We start from the raw sequence: 26,736 nt of genomic DNA, 5'->3' as shown, positions 1-26,736 counted from the left end.
AAAGGAAGTTGCCTAATAATTATGCACACCTGATATAGAGTGTTGATGTCATTAGACCACACCCCTTCTCATTACAGAGATGCACATCACCTAATATGCTTAATTGGTAGTAGGCTTTCGAGCCTATACAGCTTGGAGTAAGACAACATGCATAAAGAGGATGATGTGGTCAAAATACTCATTTGCCTAATAATTCTGCACGTAGTGTATAATTCCACATGTGTTAATTCATAGTTTTGATGCCTTCAGTGTCAATCTACAATTTTCATAGTCATGAAAATAAAGAAAACTCTTTGAATGAGGTGTGTCCAAACATTTGGTCTGTACTGTATATATATATAGTCTATCACTATGTAACTGAGGGCAATGTCAAATCGGTTTTCCTCCCTTGATAACAATGCTGCTCTTTATTTGTAGATTACCAATTCCTGTGCAAAGAGATTCTGTTTTTTAGCAATATGCAAATGAGGATATAGTGCAACAGTGGTGTTGCTAATGCACTCAAGCCCTGCTCCTCTATCTTGCCAGCCATTACTTCGGACATCTGATTGATGGAGCCAAGCAGTGGTGACATAATCTCGCCTGGCCATGTCAATCCGAGGTAAGGGCTAACAAGAGAGAGGAGCAGGCTTTGAGTGCACCGAGAGCAATGGTGATGCCTTTGTAGTACTAAAGCCTCACTCAATTCAGATTACTAAAAATATGGAATTTCTTTGCAGGGGAACTGCCGAGCTACAAATGAAAGGCAGAGTTGCATCAGGTGATAAAAACCAATTTGACACTACCCATTGTTATATAGTGATGTCACTGGTGACAGGTTTTCTCTATTATATATAATTGATGAACAGGGTGTCTCACGGGTCCTCTTTTGCAGGTACACTGGAGCATTGTTCGGCAGGATTGTTGGGTTAATTATGGTGTACTTGTTTGGCATTCAAACTGATGGGTATGGGCAATGGATCGACCCTGGATTGTTTGCAGTACTTGGTTCAGCTGCTTATTTCGGTGGTGTTTCCAGACTGACCATATCTCTTAGTGTTATTATGGTAAGTACAAGTAAACTCCTCTGCCATGTATCTGAAACAATTATTGTGATTTAAGTTAACTTAAAATATGTCATAAAGTGAAGCCATGATTTGAATCCACTTTAAATAATGTGCAGCAGCAGTATTGGAATCAGGGATGTTGCTAAGGTCTCAAAAGATCCGGGGCCCAATTCTCTAAGTTGAACAACCGCACCCCCACCCCCCCTCCCCCCGCAAACACTAGCACTGAAGACATTTTGCTGTACTTGCTATACAGCAGACCATACCTCTCACACCCAGTGCCTCCCAGGTGACGTCTCCTATGATGTAAATCTTCTTTGTCATCATCTTCTCCATTTGGTCCGGACACTTTTCTCAGCCGCCTCGTCTCTGCAGAGTGTGACACACAGACATCTTAGCTTCCTTGCTTTTCTGAACCCCCAAATACTATACTGAAGAAAAATGAGTGCCCCTCATAGTAACAGTACTCCTCATAGTCCCACCAATAGTAATTTCCTTCTAGAATGCTCTCATTAGTAATACTGCCCCCTACAGTGCCCCCAACAGTGATAGTGCTCCCCAAGAGTGCCTCCATTAGTAGAAGAGCCCTCCAGTATTAATAATGCCCTAACAGAGCCCCCAGTAGAAATAGGGCCCCCTATTATTCCCCCAGTGGTAATAAAGCTCTCTACAGACCCCTCAGAAGTAATAAGCCCCCCATAGTGCTCTTAGTAGAAATAATGCAGATCCCTCCTATAGAGCCCCCAGTAGTTATAAGAACGCCTAATGTCCCCTGGATTTAAAATACAGTGCCCCCAGTATTTATATTACCCCTACTGTTATAATTCTCACCCTGAAGCGCCCCCGCCTGAAGTGCCCCTGTAGTTATATTGCCCCCTACTGTTATAATGCTTGCCCTGAGGACGGCAATGCAGTTATATCTAACAGGCAGGCAGGACATTCAGGGCCAGGGACAAAACATCAGGGGCCCCTGATTGGAATTAGTTTTCACAGTCCTGTAGGCACAGTATGCCTACCACCACTCAAACCATGCCCCCAAATGAACACTCGGTGGTAACCTGGAAAACATCTAATTGGAAATCACTGTGAAGAGTCAATAATTGCCTGACACACATGGCTGAGTGTATTCTATCATTGCATACAGCACAGAACTACATTATACTGGATGGAGACTGCTGCATCCACACCTACTACATAAACTACAATCGAGCCATGATCTTGTGGACAGATCTCTTCTTCTATTATTTTTTTTATGGGACCCATGAACACTAACTTTTTATCCGGGCCGTTTACAGACAAAGTGTGACCCGGTGCAAAATTAAAAGTGGGGACCCAAATAATGGACTATGGTACCAACAACACAACCACATTCAGTCAATTCAGGAGTCAGTGTTGAAAGCATTAATGGCTGCCAGGGGCTTTCAGGAGCACAAGCCCTAAGGCACATGTCCCACCCCCCACACAAAAAAAAGATTTAGATCCATATATAGTTATCAAATAATACCGCTATTGAAGGACCATATATTATCTCCATACTGTTACTAAACAAAACACACTATACAAGTCTCAATATTGGCAATGATAAGACTATACAAGGCAAATAATAATAAAACACTAGTGCCAGATAGATAGTGCCCCCATAAATAATTGTTCCAGGTAACTTAAAGGGAAGAATAGCGGTGCCCCTTTGGGGAAGGGTGCCCTTTCTTGGTGCCAAATAACCATAAACAGGCAACTGGCTGTAGCTGTGCAAACCGAATATTTACAGCGAGGGAGCTCAGTGTAGCAGCCCAGGCCTGGAAGAGAAGGAGCGGGGAGCCAGCATCGGGAAGCAGGTAAGTATGCTTCCCTTCATGGGTCTGGCCAAACTTGCACAACCCCTTTAAAGGGGTTGTCCAGGTTCAGAGCTTAACACGGACATATCCTCATCTTCTCCCATTCAGTCCCTCTGACATGAGCATCGGAGCATATCATGATCCGGTGCTCTACTTTGCCCTGCTATTCTGACTCCGATTGTTGTAATAGCGATTTATGCCTAGTGAGACCTCTATACCTGACCTGTATAAGCAGATATAATCACTGCGGACAATCCTTATAAGATAGCTTGAACTCACCAACACACAAATTTATCCGTGTAAGTTGTGTGGCATCTCCCCTTCTTACAACACTCAACAGACGTCTCAAGTTTAGAAATAGGAATGCTCTCCCATTCTTGTCTAATACAGGCCTCTAACTGTTCAATCGTCTTGGGCCTTCTTTGTTGCACCTTCCTCTTTATGATGCGCCAAATGTTCTCTATAGGTGAAAGATCTGGACTGCAGACTGGCCATTTCAGTACCCGGATCCTTCTCCTACGCAGCCATGATGTTGTGATTGATGCAGAATGTGGTCTGGCATTATCTTGTTGAAAAATGCAGGGTCTTCCCTGAAAGAGATGACGTCTGGATGGGAGCATATGTTGTTCTAGAACCTGAATATATTTTTCTGCATTGATGGTGCCTTTCCAGACATGCAAGCTGCCCATGCCACACGCACTCATGCAACCCCATACCAACAGAGATGCAGGCTTCTGAACTGAGCATTGATAACAACTTGGGTTGTCCTTGTCCTCTTTGGTCCGGATGACATGGCGTCCCAGATTTACAAAAAGAACTTCGAATTGTGACATGTCTGACCACAGAACAGTCTTCCATTTTGCCACACTCCATTTTAAATGATCCCTGGCCCAGTGAAAACGCCTGAGCTTGTGGATCTTGCTTAGAAATGGCTTCTTCTTTGCACTGTAGAGTTTCAGCTGGCAACGGCGGATGGCACGGTGGATTGTGTTCACGGACAATGGTTTCTGGAAGTATTCCTGAGCCCATTCTGTGATTTCCTTTACAGTAGCATTCCTGTTTGTGGTGCAGTGTCGTTTAAGGGCCCGGAGATCACAGGCATCCAGTATGGTTTTACGGCCTTGACCCTTACGCACAGAGATTGTTCCAGATTCTCTGAATCTTCGGATGATGTTATGCACAGTTGATGATGATAGATGCAAAGTCTTTGCAATTTTTCGCTGGGTAACACCTTTCTGATATTGCTCCACTATCTTTCTGCGCAACATTGTGGGAATTGGTGATCCTCTATCCATCTTGGCTTCTGAGAGACACTGCCACTCTGAGAAGCTCTTTTTATACCCAATCATGTTGCCAATTGACCTAATTAGTGTTAATTGGTCTTCCAGCTCTTCGTTATGCTCAAATTTACTTTTTCCAGCCTCTTATTGCTACTTGTCCCAACTTTTTGGGGATTTGTTGACACCGTGAAAATTTGAATCAACGTATTTTTCCTTTAAAATGATACATTTACTTGGATTAAACGTTTGATCTGTCATCTACGTTCTATTGCAAATAAAATATTGACATTTGCCATCTCCACATCATTGCATTCAGTTTTTATTCACAATTTGTTTAGTGTCCCAACTTTTTGGGAATCCGGTTTGTAGAATATATGAATGGTTCAATGAATTAAACTATATAGATTTTTACCACGTAGCAGCACACCTGCGCTGAATTGCACAGTGCAAGAGCTTTTACTGGAGATCCGGTGATGTTTTAGGCTCTCCATTGGTAAGCTAGGTGAAGGCTTGTGTTTAGCAGTGAGACCAGTGACGTCATCGGCACTAATGGGTAGGCTTTAACGCTGCCCTAGCCTGAAAAATGGCTAGGGCAGTGCTAACGCGCACCCATCAGTGCCGTTGACGTCACCACTAACACTGCTAGAAGCTGAGTGGGGAAGGAATACAGGCATTACAGATAGAATACTGGCATTCTGACCCCCCTTCAAACTTGCACAAGCTCCTTTAAACACAGAGGATGGGGTTAAATAACCAGCGTCATAGTAACTTCATCGTGACATTGCAGGTTATTATCGGCACCTTTACAAGGGACAGAGATAGCATTCTTCTTAATAACATTATATTTGGAAATTACTATCTGTATATGCAATATACAGTATATAATGCTGCTGCAAAGCCCCAGTCAACACATTTTTACTTATTTTTGGTATGTTAATAGAATTAATGTATATATTAATACAGAGATCAGGGTAGATGTTTCTAGATATTTGCTGTTAACCACCGTCCACAGAACCAGGACATTGCTCAACCGCAGCCTAGTTGAAGCTAAAATCACAGCTCCATTACAGGATGCATTATCAAGTTAAGTTCCTAATATTCGGATTGTTACTTGCCTTTTGCCATCGGTTCTACTGCTTGGTTCCAACGCCGTGATAAATGACAGCCCCAGAGAAAACATGTGTTCGTTTCTGTCTGAAATTTAGAAGGTTTTGTTATGGGACAGAGGATTTAAATGTGGCAAACATCTCTTAAAAGGACGTCTGGTGCATACATATTATCCATATTTGCTAACCAGGTCCAAAAATCTAGTTATTCTTGGCTTTTAATTTATAATCTTCCATTTGGAAAGAACCAGTGTAAACAATCTGAAAGACACTGTGTGAAAGGAAATAGTCAGCTATTTATTATACGTGATAGATGCATTTTGTATGTGGTGTTGAAGGACATTTTTCCAAATCATTCATAACTATATGAAGACAGAATTATTCATATTATTTTATTATGGCACAGGACAGGATGAGTAAGTGCAACATTAACACAATACATATTTCTTGCTATAAGGAGCTTCACTGTGTGGGGCCGGGACTAAAAGGATTGCTCCCCATGATCTATTCTTTCTCACATAGACTGCTCTCCATAAACTGTTACACCCATCGTATATGTGTTTTTATTTGGTTTTTGCTGCAATTTATATAGAATTGCATTAGGAATAATGCGGGTCTGCACAAATTTCAGCAAATTCACTGAAGTTTTGCTTTTCAATACAGGTGGGCAGGTGGCCCACTGTGTGACCAGCCCCCATAGGGCAGATTGCCAGTCCAGGCCTGGTTATAGCAGTTCATAGTTTGTGCATGGTTATAGGATTTAACTCACTTTGATCTCTGCTCAGCTTATAAAGAAAGTTGAACACTGTTGGGTGTGGAGATCACAGAGGCAATCCATGCCATTGCTGCGAACTGGCCTCATTCTCTTGTCTAGAAGTGGTGAAAAAAGTGTTAAAAGGGTTAAGATTGTTTTTTATTTCTCGGTGGCCCGAGCACTGATAATGCAAGCTCTGTTGTATCAGTGCAGTTCCAAGGTTACGAGGGCTAAAGGACTTGGCTGTGATGACATAATCTCTGGTCCTTCACCAGAGCCAGCCCCAGGTTCATGTGGGCCCTTGGCCCATAAAGTCTCAGTAGGCCCCCTTGTGGCATTTTGCACAACGCACCCAAAATTATATATATATATAAGGAACAAAACGGGACAAGCTGTAGTTTTTACCATTTTTGATACATACACCTTTTTGATCGCTTTTTTATTCAATAATAAAGCTCACCATAATCTTCCCAGTAGTAATAATTTTCCTTATATTGTGACAGTAGCAAAATGCCCCCTAATATGTGTCAGTACATAAAAATGCCCAATTATAACGTGTGGCAATGCAAAAATGCCCCCCTAATACTGTAAACGAGTACAAAAATGCCCCTATTCTATGTGACAGTACAAAAAAAGACTCCCTCTTAGTGCCCCCAGTTGAGCTAATTTCCCCATAGTGCCCCCCCATAATGTGCCAGTATAAAATGCCCCTATATAGTCCCCCCAGTAGATGCCCCCATAGTGCTCCTATTTCTCCCTTCCTCATAGTGCCCCCATAATGTGTGGTATTATTTGGTGCTGATGGGAGACATTTTGTGCTGCAAGGTGGTATTCATGGGCGTAGGGATCACCATAGCAGCCATAGCAATGGCTATGGGGCCCTACGCCATTGGGGGCCCGGGCCGCCGGCTGAGGATTATATATATTTTTTAATTCATGTGGCGTAGCTACAAGGGTTGCAGGCCCCTCCAGGACAGATAGAGAAAGCGCTATCTGCAACAGCCTGCAGGCTGTGGGCGATAGGGCGCAGCCGGAGGCAGAGAGGCATACCTGCAATGAGGAGATGGAGTGGTCCCGCTCCCAGTCTGGGCGGCAGTCAAACTGGCCGGAAGTGGAGGATGCAGAGCACACAGCGAAGCTGCGTGCTGCTGGGCCTGGCAGCGCTGCTGGAGTGTGGGCGCGCGGACGTTCGAGTGGCTGCGAGGTGAGGGCTGGCTGACTCTGGGACTGGTAAAACTTACTCTGGAGTCCTGGACCATTATATCTGGAGAGGAGGGGAGAGCAGCACCTTGGAGGTCTGGACCAGTACATTTAAGGAGAAGTGGGGAGCAGGACCCTGGAGGTCTGGACCAGTACATTTAAGGAGAAGGGTGGAGCAGGACCCTGGAGGTCTGGTCTGGACCATTATATAGGGGAGAACAGGACACTGGAGGTCTGGACCATTATATTTAAGAAGGGGGGAGCAGGATCCTGGAGGTCTGGACCATTATATAGGGGGGAACAGGACACTGGAGGTCTGGACCATTATATATTGGGAGTAAGGGGAAGCAGGATCCTGGAGGTCTGGACCATTATATATGGGGAGTAGGGGGAAGCAGGATCCTGGAGGTCTGGACCATAATATATGGGGAGTAGGGAGAAGCATGAACCTGGAGGTCTGGACCATTATATAGGCAGGAGGGGGGAGCAGGACACTTGATGTCTGGACCATTATATCTGGGGACTGGCGGTGGGAGATTTAGGGTGGGGGTGGGAGGTCTAGGAGGGGTGTGGGGATGTTGGGGTGGGAGGTCCTGGAAGGGTGTTTGGGTGGGAGCTCTGGAAGGGGTGGGGGTCTGAGAGGTATGTTGGGGTGGGAGATCCGGGAGGGGGGGCCCATAAAAAAATGTTGCTATGGGGCCCAGTCATTTCTAGCTACGCCCCTGGTGGTATTTATTGAGTGCTGATGGGAGGCATTTTGTGCTGCAAGGTGGTATTTATTGAGTGCTGATGGGAGACATTTTACCGGTATTTAATGCTGCTGGGGAGGTGTCTTGTCCTGCACACTGGTGTTTAGCTTTGTTGGGTGGTATTCTGTTCTGCCCATTGGTATTTATTTGGTGCTGTTGGCGAGGTATGTTGTGCTGAATGGTGTTATCAGATGCTGCTGAAGGGTACTTTGAGCTTTATCATGGTATGCTACTGGGGATAGCATATAGAGGTATATAAATTTGAGTGGGATATTTGGTAACATGGGATAAAAAACACCTTGATTTTAATGTATAAAAGCAGGATAAGACGTTTGATGTCACCTATCACTCCCTCCTGCACTGAAAATAATGATGGTTTTCAGTCGAGATGCCGAGTGACGTGGACGTGGTTTCACACTAGCACTAAACTTTTCTGTCTGGGTCCCATTATAGTCAATGGGCTTCGGCGGGAAAGGTAGTATCCAGCTATGCCAGATACAATGGACTCCGGAAGGAACAGTTTAGTGCTAGCGTGAAACTGGTCTTAATTCTGAATGTTGACACTGAGCACCAGATGTGGGTAGTGAATGTGGCACTACTATTCCCAGCACAAACATATGGTTACTGGCTTGTTGTGAATAGTCTAGCTTTTGACTATTTAATATTTGGTAATGTATTTGATACCTGTGATGTGCCTGTATGTGCAGTGGAGCAGCAGGTACAATAAGGCCGCTACTCTTGTGGGGTCTATGGACCCCCATTACTATATATGATGCAGATATATTGTATAAATGTTACCACTATTACAGTTACCTTGTGTAAGAAAGCATCAATTCATTTCATCTTATCGGTATATTCACCAAGAAACTGCTACTGTTTCAAATTCCGTTTTTCCATTCGATGAAGTTAATGTATGCATCTATCTTACGATTGGTTCAGTCATTAAAAAAAAAGCGACTTGGGGATGCACTTTGGAGGATGAAAGCAAATGGCTCTGTGAAAATACCTGTAATCTGCGAAAGGGCAATAAACAAGTTCCCCAAGTGCCCAATAGAGATGGAAAGCTATTAAATTCTCATATTAAAGGAACAAAGCGTGAATTGGATTTTCTCATAAACATAACTGCATTCATAGATCTTCTCCTAATTAAATGTACTTATGAAGCATATAAACAATTCTAATAAGACAGCAATGACAAATCCAGAGGAAGGTAATGGTATACTTAAAGAGATCCCAAAGCTGTCTTAGTCACTAAAGGAGTCTGCAAAGACTGCAGTGGAAGCAAACATGCTGGCTAAATAAAAAAGGCTAAGGCCTCTTTCACACGAAAGTGTGATGGCCGTGCCCGTGCTGCGGACCGCAAATTGCGGTCCGCAATGCACGGGCACCAACCGTGATCCAGTCGCACTTGAATGGGGTCCGCGATCCCTCAGTTCTGCAAAAAGATGGAACAAGTTCTTTCTTTTTGCGGAACTGAAGCATGGTACGGAACCCCACAAAAGCACTCCATGGTTCCGTTCCGTTTCGCAACGCATCTCTGGATTTGCGGACCCATTCAAGTGAAGTAAGGGCATTAGTGGTGAGTAACTCACTTGCCCAAACCTTGTAATTTCCTTCAACTTGATAAATCTTTTCAGAACTTTTTAATGCTCTTTTTTATGACAGTTTGTAATCTTTTGATAGAAGTAAACTGCAGCCGGTAGACAAAATGTTCTTCATTGTGCATGTATGTTCTGGGTATACACCAGAGGATGCAGGTATATTAAAGAAGTGTGCATGCAGACATTTGCAAATATAATTTATTAAGCAGATACATACCAGATACGTAAACTATTCATAAATCCCTGGTCTTTCTGGGCTCAGGAGTCCAGTGGGTGGTCTTATCAGTACCTGACATGTAAGAGGGTCAGAAATGTATAGGTGTGACCTTTTGAGCTTTACAAGGTGTCTCACTTGAGGATGGTACAGTGGCTCAGGTGGACTATGAAAGGTTTAATTTGAACAGTGGTTTACTCAGATTGAGGCAACAAGCTTGTGGTTAGTCTCTCATTGTTACGGTTGGTGTTGCAGAAAACTAGAAGACTAAAAAGATCTAAAAACTAAAAGATCCGACTGACTTGATCCCAAACTAAGGAACATAAGGGTGAGCCCTATAAAAGCCCTAGAGCTCTCCCTGACTGCTCAGCCCATGCAAAGATCTTTATGATAGATAATCACATGCCCTCGTACCTAGACTGTGTGACACCTGAAAACCCTATAATAGTGAGGAGACGCGACCACCGGCTCCCTAAACCTAATACGGAGGTAGTCAGGGTCACCTAGGATCAGGCCAACAGGAAAACACAAATAAAAGAACAGACTTATCTGAAGAGTCAGCAGTTGCAGCATCTAGCAGTGAGCACAATCCAGGAAGTTGTATAAACCGCAAAGTAATGCAGTATGGGAGGGGATATAAAGGGATGCAATCAGAGCAACTAGATGACAGCTGAGAGAGGGAAACAAGATGACAGAACGAAACCAAAACAAAAGAACCTCAAGCAAGAGGTACTGAAGAACGTCTGTCAGAGCTTCTCAGATCTCTGGTGGTGACACTCATAGAGGGTGTCAACTTGATGGTCAAACTCAGAGGCAAAGAGCTTATCAGTTACACACAGATGTAAGGCATGGAGCTTGGTGGTTATCAATTGCAATAGAACAGTCTCTTTATGCAGTTGGCAAAGCAATTCCACAAACGGTTGCCAACAGTAACAGGGCTGTAGTTATGACTCCTGAATTAGTCTAAGTAAGTAATAACCCTGCAATCTCCTTGGTTAAGGCAGTTGCCCCTAGCACCAGGAGAGTCTCTCTCCACAGCTCACAGTGCGCAACTGGTAGCCTCCACTAGCAACAGGTCAGTCTCTGTGATACACAATAACAAAGACGCCGTACATCACAATCATCAGTGCCCTCACAGTGGGGCCATTGCTGGACTGTGCAGACTGTTACAGTCCCAGGTCACCTACTAAATCCAGGGCTGCAGGTGGTGCCCACCCACATTACAGCCTCTAGGCCTGAAGGGGTTTGTAACCACTTGTGGTGTCCAGGGCCTTATCTCCACCTGGAGAGAACGCTCACACCAGGGGGCTCCATCAGCAACAGCATTCCCGAGCAGGTCCATGGCATAAAGAATGGTCTGAAAATGCTGGATCTCAGGGTCACTAGGGTCACAGGGTTCATAGCAGGAACAACTCCAACAAGGAATCATCCTCACTACGCTTGAGGTGAGGACAAGTGCGCTTAGCGGGGTAATCTCTCGCTGATGGATCATGAGACACTCTCAGCTCCTTCTTATATCATCAGGTCTGTCTCACTGCTGCCTCACTGTATATGCATGCAGGCACTTGGCTCACTCTGTCCCTATAGCTCAGTCCCTGCTATCAGACACTGTCTTTAGTAGGCTGCCCACAGTGTCTCCACAAGAATCTCTCAAGCATCTCATGTCCCTGGATCTTTCCAGCTCTTGGGGTACTCTGCTATTTCCACTAGCGGCTCCTCAAGCAGCTCCAACTGATCCCCATTTTCCCACAGCTCAGACTGGCCTACACTCCCAGAAAGGGAGCTGTGCAGACCACATGGGCATATGCCCAAATTCGTGTCCTATGTGGCTTTAGCAACATCACCACAGCAGTATTCTGTTCTCTGCTGCAAGCCCTTCTATATGATCAAAAATGGACACCTAGTGTCAAGAGTGAGTTCTCCAGCAGGCACTGAATTTTACATGTAAGTGGATAACTTTTTTTTTGAATTCTGAGTTAATACAGCAGGGTCCCCTGTTCAGGCTCCTCATATCGTGACCATAGCATCTACAGAGGAGCTGTCCTGTCTGACACAACAGAGACAAGCCATTGATTTGAATAGGCAGTGTGTAATGCTTAGGCTAGGTTCACATATATCAGTTGCGTCTGGCCAGTTGTTTTATGCTATAACTGGACACATACTGATATATGCACATGACCGTTGTGTGTTTTGTGGTCCGCAAATTGCGGATCCGCAAAACACGGATGGCGTCCGTGTGCGTTCCGCCATTTGCGGAACAGCACGGACAGCCATTGATATAACTGCCTATTCTTGTCCGCAAAACGGACAAGAATAGGACAGGTTATATTTTTTTCGCCGACCACGGAATGGAACACCGGATGCGGACAGCATGCGGAGTGCTGTCTGCATCTTTTGCCGCCCCATTGAAGTGAATGGGTTCGCATCCAAGCCGCAAAAACTGCGGCTCAGATGCGGACCAAAACAACGGTCGTGTGCATGAGGCCATATGTGCACAGATATTGCGTCTATCCATTGAGCATGCAACATTTTTTTGTCCAGCACTATTTGACATCCAACATCACAATTGATGCACCGGATGTGTGAGAGCAATCTCATTGAACAGTGTTCCCCAACTCGTCTGCAGGGCCCACCTGCTGGTCATGATGTAAGAATATCCCACAGAATGAATACCTGTGGTAAGTCCTGATGCGCTGACACTAATTATATCACCTGCTCAATACTAAGGAAATCCTGAAATCATGACCGGCCGGGGGGCCCTGAGGACTGGGGTTGAGGAACACTGTCATAGAAAACTATTGCATCAGTTCTGGCTTCAGTTCCACTCAGGCATTTTCTTCCTCATGCTGGAGGGGAACTGGGCTGGAGAGCTGCATCTGCCCATGGCACGGATTAAAATATCCGGTGGTCCGGGGAGGGGGGTTTGCAGACAATAGCAGGCCGCGATGGGAACAAGCATCCCTAGCGTCACCAGCTATACTAGGGAGGCTCGTTCCCATTGCGGCCTGCTATTGGCTGCCCCCTGCCCCCGACGTTGGATGTTTTTTTATCCGTACGACGGATCATAAGCGACTGATGCCAGTCCTAACTTTACTTGTATTCTGTCAGCACATCACAACAGCCGGTATACAATTACAGATTGCACGAACCCTAAACGACTTCTACTGATGGCATTGGGAGTATTAGCTGCTGGTCTCCAGGGGCTTCAATGGAGAAATCTATGGCACACCAAGGAATTCTTTTCAAGTGATGCTTTAATACATAATGTGCCGTTTCACATTGTTTTGTACTTAGTTTCCATCCAGAATATACATCAATATAAGAGGCCATGAAAATAGTCCCAATGTTTTGGTCGGATAACGACTTTTATCAAGGGATCTGTGGCCTAGGTAGAAAAATCTTGCCCCGGATGCGGGCTCAAGGGGCAGACTGGGAACTCAAAGTGGCCCTAGCAAAAAACTAAAAGTGATGCTATATCGTAGGTGGGTCCAAACTTACAGAAGTAGGCAGGGACAGCAATACTGTAGTGCAGAACAACATACCACACCAACAGAACCAAATACCACAGAGCAGCACAAAATACTGTTGCCCCTGCTGCAGTATTTTACTGTATCACCATCCTAAGAATGGCAGTACAGTTGAATTTAAAGGGAACCTGTCACTGGGATTTTGTGTATAGAGCTGAGGACATTGGTTTCTAGATCGCCGCTAGCACATCCGCAATACCCAGTCCCCATAGCTCTGTGTGCTTTTATTGTGTAAAAAACCTGATTTGATATATATGAAAATTAACCTGAGCTGAGTCCTGAACGTGACTCATCTCAAGTTAATTTGCATATGTATCAAATAGTTTTTTTTTTACACAATAAAAGCATACAGAGCTATGGGGACTGGGTATTGCGGATGTGCTAGTGGCCATCTGGCAGCCCATGTCCTCAGCTCTATACACAAAATCCCAGTGACCGTTTCCCTTTAAGAAGGGCACCTGCATCCACTGGCCAGGTGCACAAGTACCTGATGCTCCTACATAAAGTAATGCTGACAGCTAGTGTTGAGCAAATCAAAGTTAAAGGGGTATTCCGGTTACCATAAATATAACTTATGTTTTAGACTAATTCATCATCAATAATTACCTAATATAATGTAAATTCCACATATTTTCAGTAGTTATAAAAGTAGTTTCTCCCTCTGCTACTCATTGTGTTTTACTCAGAAATTACCATGACATCGACCTGTAGTTCTGAGCCTTTGTTAGGTCGAGCATGCTCAGTGTGTTGCTATCCATTCTCTAGCTAAATGTCTTGTGAAACAAAGGGCGTGTTAGTGTGCTGGCGATTACTGAGTAGAGGGGGCGTGACTGGGCGGTATATCAGGCAGCCAATCAATAAACATCAACACTCACAGCAGGAAAGCTAGGGATTGTGGGGATTGTAGTTTTGTGAGGGAGGATCTCAGGCGCCAAGATACTCTGTGTGTTGCAGGCTCATACAGGAACTAGACAAATGGATTGCAAGGGAAAATAGGTATGGGTTCTGGTTGGGTCACAGCGTGCAGCCTTAATGCAGTTTTTCAAAAATTAAGTCACTTTGCCGGAATACCCCTTTAACGAAATGGACTTCGGTCAGAATTTCGGGGAAAATGTCATTTGCCGCGAAGCCGATATTCCTCTTGTTTTGTGATAACGAATTGATTTTCCCTGAAAAATCATACTTACCTCATCCATATGAGAGTGAAGAGGCGGCATTATTTTGTGCTGGATATGTAAGTAAGATGGCGGCAGCCTCTGCACTCAAATTCTATGAGCAACCACTAAAATGCTTTAATAATGATCTCACATGCTGCGATCAGCGATGAACGCGGAATCTGAGGGGTTCAATGGATGGATGGTGGCGCAATCGCCATCCGTTGTCATTGCACCCACTACTTAGAAAAAATGCACTTTGCAATGAATTAATTTGTCACAAAGCGAATTTTTTGTAAGATTTGACAAAGCTTCCAAATCAAATGTTTAAGAACTTTGCTCATCACTACTGACAGCCTCAGATCTTCATGTAACTGACTGGCGGCCATGTGGTAGCCTTGAGTGGCCCCCTGGGTATTGGCCCACCAGGAAATTTCCCTGTATAGTCTATTGCCAGTTTACCCTTGCTGGGCTCTACCTTAATATCTAAATTGTATAATACATTCTATGGCAGGGTTCACACTAGAGTTCTTTGTGTTTGCAAAATTGCAACATATCCATTCTGACCCCCTATAAAGGAAGCGATGAGCAGCAATTGACAGATCTTATATGTTTCTATAGGATACTCAATATGGAATCATATGCCATCATTTAGGATTTTCTTTTTCAATTTCCTAGAAACACGTACTAATACAATTGTACGTGTACAGAGGTATGAGCTGATGAAAAAACTATAATAACTGTGAAAAAAACATGAAACATGCCTAATATATATTCCAAAGAATGTGTCCGGTGGATGGCTTAACTTTAAAGTAACGGAAATAATTCTGTGCGTGCTAATAGCTGTGGCCTGGGGATCTATACTAAGCCCTTGCAGAAGTCCTGTACCTTCCTCTTGTACCACTTGGTTGTGCTCAAGTACACAGCATAGCGGCATTTCAGGCATCGGAACAAGGCAGCTTTAATGGGAGAAGAACAAAGAGAACAAACTGCAGCCATCCTACAGTAAAGAGAACTTCAATCATTGAAGGTTCAGTGATTGAACTGATACAAAATGTGTTTTCTTTTCCTTGACATGTAGTGAAATGTAATGGGATATATGACCCACTGAGATTCTTTTTCTAACACATACTGCAGTGAGAGCCTCATGAATAGGTGCCTTAATTTACTGCATACCCAGCACCGTGTTATTGACAGCAAAAGAGGATGTGAGGAATGGCTGAACAGAATAGCACAGCGGTGCCGCACGCACTTTATGAAACTCTTTAAACAATGCAAACAATAATGGGAGACCTAATACCGCTAAACCGTGTAGTCAGGGCGCTTTGCTTGAATACTGTACAGAGTTTCATGTCGGAGAGGAAGTATGGGGCCTATTAATAATCCTTGAAGTTGTAGTCCCCTAGCAAATGTCAGGCATAGAGATCGACAGCTTTATATTACTTTTGGAATGTTTTGTCACATTTTGTATGTACGTTGTGTAAGAGAACATGTTGAGAAAAACACTGCAGACAGAAGTAAATTTGGCTTACATTACTACAGCAGAGATCTGCTTACTACATTGATTCATAATTTTTTTTACCGTTATTTGATCTGCCGTATGTGTCCACCCATCCTAAATTGGAAGGCATGTCCTATGAGGGTGGCCTTGTGATTTCATAGTGAGATGCCAAATTGGCAATATGAATGCAGTAGGCAGTAGCAGGCACTTTGCAGGTTAGGAGATTTAAGAACTCTACATCATATTTCTAGGCCCTGGTTCTCACAATGATATCTATGCCCAGCTGTAGACGTTCTGTAAGGCCTCATGGACATCCATGTCCATTCCACATTATTTTGCTGATTGCACAAGGACGAGCGTTTGTATGTCCATTCTGCAAAGTGTAAACGGTATTGTGGACAAGAATAGTAATTTCTAGTGATGGGAGTGAGAAAAATGTGGAATGCACACGGAAGGTATCTGTATTTTGAGGATCTGTGGCTTGGGGGCCACAGTTCGGACACGGTCGCGTGCATGAGGCCTAACTCATTGAAAGGCTTTTGCCTCCATAGAACATTGAAGACCTAAAAGTATTTAAACGTTTTTCCCACCAAAGACTAATATGATAAAGCAGATTGATATGCCATAACAGTCTAATCGGTTGGAATGTGACTGCTGGGCAGTGGCGTGCCTAGGGTGTTTGGCACCCGAGGCGGGTCCTTTCTCTGGCAACCCCCCCAATACTTTAAAAAAAATGGTACCCCCTCACAGTAGTATTGCCCTCATTGTACAACCTTCACAGTAGTTTTGTACAGATGTGTGCCCCTTCACAGTAGTTATGCCCACAATGTGCCCCGTCACAGTAATTATGCCCTCTATTATGCCCCTTTCAGAGTTGTAATACCCTCTTTATGACCCCTTCACAATAATAATCCCCATTGTGCCCCCTTCACAGTAATAATCCTCATTGTGCCCCTTTCATAGTACTAATACCCATTGTATCCCCTTCATAGTAGTAATGTTCTCTGGCTCTGTGCCCCCTCCATAGTAGTAATGCCCTCTGTGTCCTGCTCAATACTTTTAAAAAAATGGTACCCCCTCACAGTAGTATTACCCTCATTGTACAACCTTCACAGTAGTTTTGTACAGATGTGTGCCCCCTCACAGTAGTTATGCCCACATTGTGCCCTCTCACAGTAGTTATGCCCACAATGTGCCCCGTCACAGTAATTATGCCCTCTATTATGCCCCTTTTAGAGTTGTAATACCCTCTTTATGACCCCTTCACAGTAATAATGACCACTGTGCCCCCCTCACAGTAATAATGCCCACTGTGCCCCCTTCACAGTAATAATGCCATCTGTTCCCCCTTCATTGTAGTAATGTTCTCTGGCTCCGTGCCCCCTCCATAGTAGTAATGCCCTCTGTGCCCTGCTCCATAATAATAAAGTCCTCGGTGCCCCCTCCATAGTAATAAAGCCCTCTGTATTAAAAAAAAACCTAAAAACACAGTAACTACTCACCTTGTCCCATTCCTGAAGCTCACATACCTCTCTTCCCTGCAGGCACAGATCACTCTGCAGCACTGTGTGAGCGGGGCTTATGCAGATTTCTGGGCTGCTGGCTCCGCCCACACATGCAGGCAGCGCGATCTGTTCCTGCAGGCTGAATAGTGGAGCGGGGAGGAGTCTTCCTGCTTCACCATTCTGTGCGCTGCCGGCCTGAAGGAGGGGAGGAGTGCGGGAGCTGAGCGGTGAGTGACCAGACCGCAGCTCCCGGCGCTCCAGCAATGAGCGCTTCCATCTGTTGCCACTGCTGCTGGGTGATATTCAGTTATTTTCTTATCTATTTAACCATTTATTGACCCAATATAGGTTTCCCCTGTAGTTTTTACTGGGCTTTATTCTAGAGTACTGTGTTTCTACGTTGGCCTAGAATAAGCCATGCACGCATACTTCCCAACTTTTTGGACATTCAAAGAGGGACAATGCGTTATCTGGGGCCGCGCGTTCCCTATCCAGAAGAATGAAAAACCTCTTCAAGCTCGACCCATCTAATTTTAGGAACATAGGCAATTTATCAGGTCCCACTATCACCAAGGTTCCTGTGGGATGTCAGAAAATACGCTAATAGTGAAGTACTGTATGTCAGCAACAATCGTATTCACATAGTTGTACTCACAAGCGTAACTTGGTATAGAGGCACATCACACAACCTCCAAGGCTTTGCTTCTTATGTCTTTTTCTTAATTTCTTCTTTTCGCCACCACTAAATAAAACTTGAATCGCTGCAATAGTACCGCTTGAGAAATCAGTATAAAAAGGTTTTAATATACTCACAAACACAAGATGGTAAAAATAAGAGCAATCTCCGCAATTCTGCCCTGACGAAGCTTGGAGTGAAACCCGGGTCGGGCAGGATTGTGGCGATTGCTCTTATTGTTTTTTTACTGTCTTGTGTTTGTGAATATATTAAACCTTTTTATACTTATTTCTCAAGCGGTGCTTTACTATAAGGAGCGATTAAATGTTTTATTTAGCGGTGGTGAAAATAAGAAAATAAGAAAAAGATAAGCAAAGCCTTGGAGGTTGTGTGATGTGCCTATATACCAAGTTACGCTTGTGAGTACAACTATGTGAATGTTGCTGACATACAGTACTTCACTATTAGTGTATTTTCTGACATCCCACGGGAACCTTGGATTGGTGACAGTGGGACCTGATAAATTGCCTATGTTCCTAAAATTGGATGGGTCGAGCTTGAAGAGGTTTTTATTCTTTTTGATAGGGAACGCGTGGCCCCAGATAACGCATTGACTGAACTGTGATTTGTGCCCACTTCACTTTTAGGAATCACTGCGGTAAATCCTATACAACGGACTGGAACTAAATTGCTTTTTATCTATTCAAAGAGGGACACTTATGGTTCATTGCGTGAAAGATCCATTTTTCCTGCATATCTATAGACTTCAATAGTTTTCTCTTGCGAAACAGCCTGAAAATAATCTGAATATCGAAATTTCTAAAATCCTAACTGCATTAAATAATTAAATCATATAAAAGAAACTGGCTCTAATATGCAGAGAGGAACCAGATAAACACTTTCTAGTTCAATATTGTGGACATCATAATGCAAATCTATTCCTCAGATCAAAAAGAGGGACATTTAAGGATCAAAGAGGGACAGAGGGACTTGGGTCAAAAAGAGGGACTGTCCCTCAAAATGAAGGACACTCGGAAGGTCTGATGCATAGGTCCCCCGTGCATTGGAGAGCAGGATTCTGGCTGTTGCATGACAATCGGGCTCCTGCTCTAACAGCCTGGAATAGCAGAAGTGCTGATCTGGGCCATTTAACCCATTAGATGCTATAGTCAATAGCGAAAGTGAACAGCCCGCTGAAGTTTTCCAGATCCGGCATTGCTGGATAGTGCCTCCTACCCATCAGACCCCATTGTATATGATGAGATTGGGCAGAGATCTGACCGCTCCCCGGCAGATATGCCGGCATTTCACTAGACTCTGCTGCCACCAATGATCAGGGGGGGGGGGAGAGGGGAGGCCGCACTGGCCACCAATGAATTTAATACAGGGGAGGGAGGGAGGGGGCCGCACTGGCCACCAATTAATTTAATACAGGGGAGGGAGGGGAGGCCGCACTGGCCACCAATGAATTTAAAACTAGGGAGGGAGGGGGGTCTGCCTGAGGGGTTAATTGTGCGGATCACAGCCCCCTGTAAGCAGGGGCATAGCTATAGGGGGTGCAGAGGTAGCAGTCGCTACCGGGCCCAGGAGCCCGAGGGGCCCCAAAGACCCTTGTACCATATGAGAAGACACCTGTTTTATAGAAGGTGCATGCTGCTCCAGTTACACCTCTGGCTGGAGGGAAGGTGTTAGATCAAGAATTTGGCACAGAGGGGGGTGCAGTTTAAATTTTTGCCTCGGGCAGCAGGGAGGCAATGTGCTTCCCTGCCCCTGGCCACAAAGCAATGAGGGATAGGGGCCCAAGCTAAACTCTTGCACCAGGGCCCATGAGCCCTTAGCTACGCCCCTGCCTGTAAGAGATCAGGTGCTGCCAGGCAGCAGGGGGCAGTTATGTCCACAGTTCTTAGTATATTCTAAGTTGAAGCGTCCCCATCACCATGGGAACGCCTCTGTGTTAGAATATACTGTCGGATCTGAGTTTTCACTATGTGAAAACTCAGATCTGAAAAGCTGTTATGCAGATGGATCTGTGGATCCGTCTGTGCAAAAGTAGACTACGGACATAGATCACGGACGCGGATGAGAATCTTGTGTGCCTCCGTGTTTTTTCACTGACCCATTGACTTGAATGGGTCCGCGAACCATTGTCCGTCAAAAAAATAGGACAGGTCACATTTTTTTGACGGACAGGAAACCCGGATCACGGACGCGGATGCAATGGTGCATTTTCCGAGTTTTCAGCGGACCCATTGAAAGTCAATGGGTCCACAGAAAATCACGGAAAATGGAACAACGGACACAGATGCACACAACGGTCGTGTGCATGAGGCCTAGGGAGTTTCCTCCCTTTCTCTAGGATAGAACTGACAATCATCAGCAGATGGGTGAGAGTGCAGGAGATTATGAATAATCATAACTCTTCTCAGGTAGATTTGACTGTTCTGCAATGGTTATGATGTTGGTTCTCAGCAACCACTTACTTTTAGCTCATGAGTGACACTCCGCTGAAATCAGCATTTCTGTCACTAATTTATTCTGCCCTCAGTGAGGTTAGAATAAAGTTGATGACAGGTTCCCTTTAATGGCACCTCTGATGTACTATCCTGCTCATGACTCCCCCTTGAACTTCTGGCTAACAGCTTGAAGCTGGCACTTGTGGCTATATGTGGTCCCTGTAATGCAGGCTTTGAGTTGGTCTGGCCTGGTTGTTATATAGATAAAGGGTGTTTGAACTGTAGTCCCTCACCTGAAGCAGGGTCTGTAACTCTGTGGCTTGCTGATCACTCTGACTATGAGCGTTGTAGCTGTTGGTGTTCTTACAGTGTCTCTAAAATAGTGGTCTCACAGGATAATTGGATCTCTTGCTGGTCCCTAAGACTCTTGGAGTAGGAGCTCTTAGCTATGACTAGAACTCCTCCTCCTGGCAGAAAGCAGGACCAGTCCACCCCTACCAAGAGCAGAGGAACATGGTGGTTAACCCTGTCCCCACCAACCATGCCATCCATACCCCATATACTGGTGTGCATACATAACAATAATAAAGCATAACATAATGTAACATAACATTTGCATATAGCCCTAAGATTGAGGTACTGCAAATGCTCAACCTTTTAAACAGGCCCTGAGATGTAACTTAAAGTGGTTCTGTTATCAGGATCAACCCAACCTAAACCAGATATACTGGCTGGCAAGGCTCATCATGCTGATTAAAACAACACCTTTCTTTTGTCTGTATGCTAAACAGCTGCAGAGAAATCTGCATTTTATTCATATGCAAATGAGAAGTTTTAGCACCAGGAGGCGGATCTGAAGACTCCACCCTCCACTTGATAATAGGGTTAATAGGGTTAGATATGAGCATGCTGAGGGCAGAGATGTGTCCTAGGATCTACATATCATATACTCTATGTACTATAGCTTTACTACATTAACATCTGCTCAGAAAGCTAATATACATATTTCTGCTTTATTCGCAAGCACAATTTATGATTATAAAGACACCAGTAATAAGTAGTTCATAAGCATAGCATAGAAATAGCATAAGCATAGAAAAAATTGTTTCTCTATGTAGTAATGCTGTAGCTTTATAGTAAGTGCACATGTAGAGATCGCAGGTTTGAATTTAGAAACTTCCAGGTTTTTTTCTTCTGATATTTTTTTTCTTCCACATTTAACCCATAATAGAAGTCTATATCCTTTATCATATTGAGAATAATGTTTTTAGGGTTAAAATATAAAAATTATTGCTGGTTTCTTTATAATCATATATTGCGCCTATGAATAAACCAGTAATAGTTTTCAGATTTCTAAGAAAAAAAAAAAAAAAAAAAACACAATTGTCAATATAGTAAGGCCTTGTATTGTTATTATATGATTATATATTGCAGTATAGCCTTTTATTATGGGTTAAATAAGAGAGAGAAAAAAATAACAGAAAAACAAGTTTATGCAAGTCTCTCCCAGGATTCAAACCTGGGATCTCTATATACAAAACAATGTACTTGCTACCAAGCTATAGCATACATAGAGATACATGTTTTTTTCTATGTTTATAAGCTAATACTCATTACTTGTGTCTTTAAAATCATGTATTATGCTTGTGAATAAAGCAGTGATATGTATATTAGCTTTCTGAGCAGATCTAAATGTGGTAAAGCTTTAGTACATAGAGTATATGATATGTAGATGCTACGACACATCTCTGCCCTCAGCATGCCTAGCCCTGTCAATCAAGGGGAGGGAGGAGTGTGAAGAGCACAGGGGCTGTTACAAAGCAGTGCTCAAAGGATTTAGCCCCACCTCCTGGTGCTCTGACTTCTCATTTGCATATGAATAAGTGCAGATTTCTCTGCACCTATTTAATATACAGACAAAAGAAAGGTTTGGTTTTAATCAGCATGATGAGCCTTCCAAGCCAATATGTCTGATTTACTAGGGTTGATCCTGGTCACAGAAGCGCTTTAACCCCTTAACGCAAAATGCCGTGCATGTACGGCGGAGGATGCTGTGCCAGAACGCATTCTGCAGTATGTGCATGGCGGGCTGATCGGGTGGGTGCAAGAGCTGCGCCCACCCAATCACTGCTGGGGTCCGGCAGTCCCTGGTAGCCGGGCCCCTGCTTCATCTGCTGACATCGCTGTTTACAGTGATGCCGGCGGATTAACCCCTTCTATGCCACGGATTAACCCCTTCTATGTGGCGGGTGAAGAAGTGAATCGTGTCCCAGTTGTGTGACAAAATGCATCGGGTCCCAGTTGTGTGACAAAGCAGCCCGATGCCGTGCAGAGGCTGCCCAATGCCTTGCACAGCATGGGGACATACCTTCTACGGGTGCCCAGGAGATCCAGCCTCAGGCTAGGTCTCCTAGGCAACCTTGTTAGTGTATTACTCAGTGTAATCTACTAACAGGCAATGCATTACAATACAGATGTATTGTAATGCATTGCACAGGGGATCAGACCCCAAAAGTTGAAGTCCCAGAGTGGGACAGAAATACAAAAAAAAAGTAAAAAAAAGTGTTTTGAATAAATTAAGTTTCAAGCTAAAAAAGAAAAAAACGCCCCTTTCCCCTGATTTTACAATAAAAAAATTTAAAAATATAAGAAACCGGTGTCAAAAAATCTATTTTTGTGTCACCTTACATCACAAAAAGTGTAATACCAAGCGATCAAAAAGTCATATGCACCCTAAAATGGTATCAATCAAACTGTCATCTCATAAGACAGTTGCCCAAAAAATAAAAAAAACTATGGCTTTCAGAATACGGAGACACTAAAAAACAATTTTTTTCAAAAATGCTTTATTATGTAAAACTGAAACTAACAGCAACAAAAAAGTAGTCATATTTGGTATTGTCGCATCCATAACAACCTGCTCTGTAAAAAAATAGCTCATGATCTAACCTTTCAGATGAATGTTGTAAATAGCAAAAAATAAAAATAGTGCCAAACAAAGAGTGTAATATAGAGCAACAAAAAATCATCTGTACCCTAAAATAGTACCAACAAAACTGCCACCTTATCCCATAGTTTCCAAAACAGGGTCACTTTTTGGAGTTTCTACTCTAGGGGTGAATCAGGGGGTCTTCAAATATGACATGGCAAGTTAAAATTATCCCAGTGAAATCTGTCCTCCAAAAACCATATGGCGTTCCTTTCCTTCTGCGCCATGCGGTGTGCCTGTACAGCAGTTTATGACCACATATGGGGTGTTTCTGTAAACTACAGCATCAGGGCAAAAAATATAGATTTATTTTTGGCTGTTAGCGTAAAAAAATTATTACAATGGAAAATCTGCCCAAAAAGTGAAATTCTGAAATTTAATCTCCATTTTCCATTAATTCTTGTGGAACACCTAAAGGGTTAACAACAATTGTAAAATCTATTTTTTAATACCTTAAGTGGTGTAGTTTCTAAAATAGGGTCATTTTTGGGTGGTTTCTATTATGTAAGCCACACAAAGTGACTTTAGACCTGAACTGGTCCTTAAAAAGTGGTTTTGGAAATTTTCTAAAAAAATTCAAGATTTGCTAAACTTCTAAGCCTTCTAACGTCCCCAAAAAATAAAATGGCATTCGTAAAATGATCCAAACATAAAGTAGACATATGGGAAATGTTAAGTAATAACTAATTTATGAGGCATCGCTATCTGTTTTAATAGCAGAGAAATAGAAATTTGGAAAGTTGCAAATTTTTCCAATTTTTTTGTAAATTTAGATTTTTTTAAATAAATAAAAATGAAATATTTTGATTAAAATTTACCACTGTCATGAAGTACAATATGTGGCCACAAAACAATCTCAGAATGGCTTGGATAAGTAAAAGCGTTTTAAAGTTATCACCACATAAAGTGACACATGTCAGATTTGCAAAAATCAGTCTGGTCCTTGAGGTGAAAAATTGCCCAGTCCGTAAGGGTTAAGATATCTGTCTACAGATGAGGTACTACCTTAGTTATAATCCTAAATCATGTCTCAAGATCTGTTTAAAAGGTTGAGCATTAATTTATTGGATAGCTATAGTACCTTGCATTTGGAAGCATCAGAGGCTCAGCTTTCTTTTCTTTTTGGGTATTTATTGGAGTACTTCTAACCTAACAGGGGGTCTACTTGCCTCAGTGGAGCATTCCCAGTGAAACACACACCACACACTAAACCCTAATTTATTTTTCGCTATGCTATTTATTGCTGAAACATTGCCTCTCCATGTACTCATTACATTCTACATGGTTCAAGAGAAATCTTAAAAACTCTTAGTTTCAGGGTCCTCACTGGAGCTGTACCAAACACCATTGAGGAAGATTTACTGAAGCAAAGATTTTTTGGCATTTTGAAAACCTACAATATTACTTTTTTATGGAGCTGATTTTGCACTGGCATTTTCCCAGTTGAGCGTAAAAGAATATTTGTGTTGTTAAATCAAGCTGTCTTTAGTTAAGGAGTAAAGCTGGAGAACGTCTTTGATTAATTCCCCTAATCCTCCCCAAAAGAGCGAGCCGTTAATTTAATTCATCTAACAGATGCTTGGAAGACTTTTTTCATTTATAGGGCAGTTTATATGATTTTTAGCCTCTTACACGGTAGCTTTTTGAATTTATAGTGGCCACAAATATGTGGTTAATGAAAATTTGCATAGTACATTCTTACTATAAAAATCTGATTCTGTTCTACACTTTCATATAGAGGTTCCAGCCTTCTCATTTCTGACTTTTAGGACTATTATAGATGGGTGAGAGAAAACTCATCTGTGTTCCAGACAGTGACATGACTCTGTGTGCAGTCTCTTTTCCCACAGACCCATTAATTTCAATAAATAAGTCTTGCATGAAAAAACAACAAATTTAAAACATGTGATTTTCTAGGACCGATGGTCCATGCGGATAATCATTAGTGTAAAGATACCTATTTAGTTGAATTGGCTAAGGTTCAAAACAAAATGAGGGATAGAGGCAGCACTCCAAAAATCTTGCAAAAAATGGCTCTCCTTTATTCCAGATGCACCTGGAATTAAGGAGAACCACTTGTGGCAAAATATATGGAGTGCTGCCTCTATCCCTCATTTTGTTTCAGCTTTTTCATCTTTAGAGGCGAGTTGGACCAAACTCCCTTAGGGGCGCTCACCCACACGTCTTGAGCACTTGGAGTGCTGTATGCTTTAGATTGTTTTTGCAGTGAGCTAGTGTTGCCCATTTTAAACTGACCTAAAACTCTTCTCAGTTTCTACACTTGTCCGTTTCTACCACTACTTCAGGTAAAGCAAAAAATAAATAAATGGTTGTAACCACAAAGCTAAAATAGCAAAAAAGCAAAAAGGCAGGCAGCACAGCAGCAAGAAGAGTAAAAACAGAGTACCAGCGGCTGTAGAGGCGATCCACCCAAAAACATCAATACAATTCATATTGTGTATAGCCATCTATTATAAAAAGATAAAACATAGAAACATAGAATGTGTCGGCAGATAAGAACCATTTGGCCCAGCTAGTCTGCCCAATATATCTGAATCCTATGAATAGCCCCTGGCCCTATCTTATATGAAGGATGGCCTTATGCCTATCCCATGCATGCTTAAACTCCTTCACTGTATTTGCAGCTACCACTTCTGCAGGAAGGCTATTCCATGCATCCACTACTCTCTCAGTAAAGTAATACTTCCTTATATTACTTTTAACCCTTTGCCCCTCTAATTTAAAACTGTGTTCTCTTGTGGTAGTTTTTCTTCTTTTAAATATTATCTCCTCTTTTACCTTGTTGATTCCCTGTTTTTTCTATCATATCCCCTCTGTCTCGTCTTTCTTCCAAGCTATACATGTTAAGGTCCTTTAACCTTTCCTGGTAAGTTTTATCCTGCAATCCATGTACTAGTTTAGTGCATCCTCCATAAATATACTAAATTCATCAAATCAAAGTAAATCCTAGAATTTTGAATTATAACCTTTAATGATTACATGAATAAAAACATATGTGCAAATACCAGAATCATGATTGCATAAATAAAACCATGTATGAATTACCCAGTGTCAGGTGTGCGTATTAAAAACATAACTGAGAGAGAAGGACCTGTGTACTAACCAGCATGGTGTCTGTAGCATCC

At 43.0% G+C, this 26,736-nt stretch overlaps 1 protein-coding gene across 2 annotated transcripts in view; it reads left to right on the top strand.

Annotated features, from left to right (window-relative positions):
- The window catches only part of LOC122938527 (chloride channel protein D-like), a 215,097-nt gene that overhangs the window by 84,212 nt on the left and 104,149 nt on the right, over nucleotides 1-26,736 (top strand). For both annotated transcript variants that reach the window (XM_044294077.1, XM_044294078.1), the window contains one exon: nucleotides 875-1,046. In XM_044294077.1, coding sequence (XP_044150012.1) covers nucleotides 875-1,046 — 172 coding nt within the window. The remainder of the gene's footprint in view (nucleotides 1-874; nucleotides 1,047-26,736) is intronic.

Source organism: Bufo gargarizans, chromosome 5 (genome assembly GCF_014858855.1).
Source record: "Bufo gargarizans isolate SCDJY-AF-19 chromosome 5, ASM1485885v1, whole genome shotgun sequence".
Taxonomy (NCBI): Eukaryota; Metazoa; Chordata; class Amphibia; order Anura; family Bufonidae; genus Bufo; species Bufo gargarizans.
This window is presented reverse-complemented; position numbering and strand designations above follow the sequence as displayed.